General features: G+C 31.2%; 1 protein-coding gene across 1 annotated transcript in view; it reads right to left on the bottom strand.

Moving 5' to 3' along the window:
* The window catches only part of unc80 (unc80, NALCN channel complex subunit), a 125567-nt gene that overhangs the window by 78395 nt on the left and 42172 nt on the right, over window positions 1–5000 (bottom strand). The window contains exons 10-13 of the mRNA XM_070121720.1: window positions 3634–3717; window positions 1049–1108; window positions 689–837; window positions 340–483 (exon numbers count right to left, since the gene is read on the bottom strand). Of these exons, the coding sequence (XP_069977821.1) occupies window positions 340–483; window positions 689–837; window positions 1049–1108; window positions 3634–3717 (437 nt within the window). The remainder of the gene's footprint in view (window positions 1–339; window positions 484–688; window positions 838–1048; window positions 1109–3633; window positions 3718–5000) is intronic.

Raw genomic sequence — 5000 nt, 5'->3', positions numbered from 1 at the left:
TTACTCACATATTCATTTTGATCTTGCTAGAGCTGGTTTTCTATTGAAAAGAAATAATTTTCCTTTATTGGAAAACAATCCTTACAACAGCAGATAATGACTTTGCTTCTACTGTAATAAATGAATTTAAATGTACAATCTATCAAGGAACCATTTATCAAGCAATAAGAAACTCTCTCTTAGCAACAGAACATGGAACCTAACCCCAAGGTTCTTCCACCCCAGCATTGAAGCCTAGGAGAAATCATTAAAAAATGCTTTGGGTGATTGCAGTGGCTACACCTCGAGGGTGTTCCCGCAGGATATGAGAGCTGCCATCCCTGTCCCTGCTTCTCTTACCTCCTCAAGATGAAGTTTAAGGCCCAGAAAACACCCTCCTCCATCCACTGTGGGACAAAGAGGCAGCGGAGAACAGCCACATCTAAGAAGGTCGCCAGAGTAGGGTCAGTCAGAGAGTTGGGCTTGCCTCCTGCAGCTGAAATACTGTCATACGGAGAAGAAATAAGGACATACAGACAATGAGAATAATAACATAATGATTATATACTAATCAAAAGAACATTAATATCAAACTGTAACTGAAACGGTAAAGAAAATAATAACTAAGTAAAATATGGCAGGTAAGAAATATTGAAAAGAGTTAGAAGACTACAAAGTTAACTTTTGTAGCAAGACTGAAAGCTCTCACCTGGTTTTGGCAGAACCATTGACCTCTAGAAGACGTGGAGTGTGCGATTCTGTGGGTGTGGAAGCTGCAACAGAGGGTGGCTGAGTTGGAGTCGTTGCATCACTTACTTCCACAGTAGGAGGCCGGAGGAATGAGGATGGGTGCTCAGCCTGTACACACATATAATGGAATGACACTGTGTGAATAATACATAGATATGATCAATATCAAAAGACAGCTCTATGTGAAGTGGTTCAACACTCAAAAAAATCATATGCAATGAAAAACACTCTGTCACACACTACTGGAAGGTTTGTGGGTTCTATAGACTTGTAGGTTAAAATCTTATATCTGAATTAATAAACAAGCATTATTATATACCTTGTAAACATGTGATTCCTTGCCATCATTGTCTGGGTAGGATCCAAGTCTGAATATCACCTTGGAAGTGGAAAAATATTTTGTTATTCTTTATGAATAGATACAGACATAACTTATACATCCATAAAATATCAACTATCTACCATCTACAGTATAATCATGTCATATATTGTAATATGCAAAAAATGAAGTACCATAGATGTATTTCCTGATAACATAAACAGTGATAAAACCAGGAACTCTTTAAATATTTATATTAACTTCCTTACAATGTAATACTACTCAAAACTGTTCAAATAAATGTGAATGAACTTTACCTTTTATTGACTTTTTATTATTACAAACATACATGAAAACAAAGAACAAAAACTCTACACATTTTCTATTATCATCTGAAAACAGTAATAAACCTCCCCAATTGATTTTGCTGATTTTACAGATGGATACAAACATAATAAAAATAGAAGATTCATTAGAGAATTCTACAACATTGCAAAACATGAATCATCCAAGAGGAAACATCAATAAACAATCATTTTCATATAAAAAAGGATATTTTACAAAAGATCTTCCTCTTATTATCAAAGATATTCAAAGCAAACAGGACTTTTAGACATTCATACACATATGCACATATTAAACTACATTTTTTTAAGCCTTAATGTTTAAGTGACACTCACCATAAGGATGAACAAGTAACTAAGGCTTTTAACAAACTTTGTACAACAGACAGGACAAAAGAGCTTTAATTATGTGTATTTAAAGAGTTTGCAGGGGGAGTGGAGAGAGCAGAAGATTATATGAAAGTTTTCTTGCTATGATGAGATTAGATTTACTGATACTATGCATGGAAATATGTCTGTTTTGCATCTACATTTTTTCTATAAACTCTTTGATCTTGCAACACAAAGATTTGATAAAGTATCAGTTTTAAAAATGTAATTTCATCCTTGCATATGGTAGGAAATTCTTCAAAATATTCTAAATCTATCTATACCACCATAATAGAAATTTCAAATGAGGACAAAAAATAAGTAGATTTTAGGTAGAATTATCAGCATTTCATCTTATTTCTTATTCCAGTATCTTTTACTGCTGCAATAATTATATAATCTACGGCATTAACAAGTTCATAATCTTCCAAGATTGGACATCATACTGTATGTAGATGCAAACACAAATCCCTTATCTTTGCACTCATTATATACAAAAGGAAACAAAAAACAACAACGAAAAGTATTAGAGAAAGACTAATTTCTTGAGTCTTACTATTAGGAGTAGCCTAAATCACAATAAAATCCATTAATGTAAGAGTGAAATGTTATTGTAAAATTAATATAAGAATGTAACAATATCATGAAACATAAAAACATATTGTCCAATTGTAACAATACAAGGAATATGTTTCTTTTATCCCAGGAAACAGAATAATGAATAGGCAAATGAATGGGAAGTAAAGACCCAATTTCTTGATCTGAACAACCTGCCATGTCTTAAATACAGTTTTCTTTTGTTCAGGGAGAACAAACACAAGACTCTCTTGTAAACTAAAAAAACTGGTCTCAGCAAATTACCATATCTTATTGCTCTATATACTATGTACCTAAAATATATTGTACTGCATTTCTAGTTTACTAAATCAGTAATTTATCAAAAAGATGTTATAATGTATTCCATGTATTGCCTCTTTACAAAGTTCCTCTTTCTTTTTGTCTTTGGTCTCAAAGAAAGTGAGTTTCAACTGTTGCAAGAATAAAGGAAATAAGCATAATCATAATTTTGTATCATGATTAGGCCACATAAGTAAACATAATCATGCAATATTGTGAAATAATAGCTCTGATTTGACTACTGTCTGCACTTACTAGTGAGTGAAATTAGTAATACCTTCTGCATGCCATTGCTAAAATATTAAGAAAACAACAATAAATCAAAATTGTATGGTGTTAGTAAATATTGATTCTTTTGTGGTAATGATCATGTGGAGTTACAGAAAATGTATCCACTTCATAACGGGTCAAGTGTCTCAAATTCTATGACAAGATATTTTAATAATCCTTGGTATGGCTTTTCAAAAACATAGACAAAAAAACAATAATGATAGAAAAATAAAAAGTGACAATAATAACATATAATAACAATGTAACTGTGTAAAGATGTGAAGTCTATGCAAACGGTTTGTGCTTACCCATAATTAGCTGTAATAAATACAGGAATGACTTTCTGTAAAAATGCACCAGACACTCTAATTCCGATAACAAAATAGAGAGAAAAACTATATATTCCTAAGCTAATATCAAACTACTCCATAGGAAAAAAAACATGATTAGTTTTCAATCAGAGAAAAAAATCCTAAAAAAATAAATAAAATAAAATCCTTTAAAAAAAAAGGATTTCATGTGACAAAAAACAGTCAGAAAAAAAGGCAATATCCAAGAAAAATGTAATGACAAGACAAAAGAAAAAAGAAAAAAAGAAAAAGAAAACCAAAGAATGCAAAATCTGAGTGCATCCACATGACTTGTGAAGTACCAATGCCAACTGAATCTAAATGTCTCCTAAGGGCTACCACAACCGCCACCTACCACATGCTCTTCTTCAGTGCTGGAGGTCTCCTCAGGGATGGTTTCAGGAAAGGTTGCCTCTCGAGTCCCACTCAGGAGCCGAAGCTGACCCAAGAGATAAAGTGAAAGACCAGGTGAGGGAGGGGGTCAAGCTGGGTGAGACTGGCACACAGACAGTTATTATGCTGGCGATACGAGACTGACAGGAGAAGAGGAGGCCTTTTGTGACATGTCAATTTACGGACAGAAGACAACGACGATGACGAGCAAGGCAACAGTTTACAAGAGAAGACAATTCTATTTTTTTCCTTATTTTTCCCCCATATAGATTTCATCACCTTTAATCAAAGAGTGTTATTGGGTTATTTAAGAAGAGAAGAAGACAGGTCTTTTCAAAAAGAGAAAATAAATAAATTAAATAAAGAACAACTTGCAAAATAAAAATACAACTATAATAATCATAATAATGGTAATAATACAATATAAGATAATAATAATACTAACAATAACAATCATAATCATAGCTATTTGAAAAAAAAGTAACATGATATTTTAGAAAATATATAATAACAAAATAACAATAACAGTAACTATAACAACAGTAAAGAAAAATGATAATAATAATGATAATAAAAACAAAAGTAATAATAATAATAATAATAATAATAATAATAATCATTATTGTAAAGATCATTATTATTATTATGATAATAATAATATCAATATAAATCAGAAAAAAAATAATAATAAACAAAGGCAACAATGCAGCCTTCACAGCAGAATATAAAAAGAAATTTCAACACCAAAAAATATCACCTGTAATAAAAAAGTTTAACCTGTTCATCATTTATCTGAAAGCATCAAACATTAAAATACAGTCTACAGAATAGAGTCAATATATATCAGTACATGCACATACTGCATAGCTTTTACATTAACAATTTCAAAAAGATCAATCTCAGATTATCAGTTTATCTTGTATTGCTGCATATATCATACAATCATTCTCTTTTCTGTATCTTATATATACATCAAAATGACATACAAACTCAAACCTTGTGTTTACTGTTTCCTTCTTTTCAAACCCCTTATATATATAGTCTTAAAAAGTGTAAAGTTGCCTAAATCACCTATTATTCTTGTAAACTTGAGACCTACATGAACTTTTTGAAGTAAATATACTGTCTTGTTAATACAATTACTGAATATAAACAAACAGACATAGTCATCAATCATTTTTATATGCGAGGTTGTGTATACTTAATAATTACTTCAGAGGAAAACTAGTCCTAGTAAAAACTATCTATTTAAGTTTTAAATATTTATTCATAAAACCTATTTCCAGTAAAAAAACATCAGACCCTCTTTATGGGAGCTTCACTTATTGC

This window comes from Penaeus vannamei, chromosome 5, assembly GCF_042767895.1.
Source record: "Penaeus vannamei isolate JL-2024 chromosome 5, ASM4276789v1, whole genome shotgun sequence".
In the NCBI taxonomy this organism is placed as follows: Eukaryota; Metazoa; Arthropoda; class Malacostraca; order Decapoda; family Penaeidae; genus Penaeus; species Penaeus vannamei.
The sequence above is the reverse complement of the archived record's forward strand: the minus strand, read 5'-3'. Positions and strand labels throughout refer to the sequence as shown.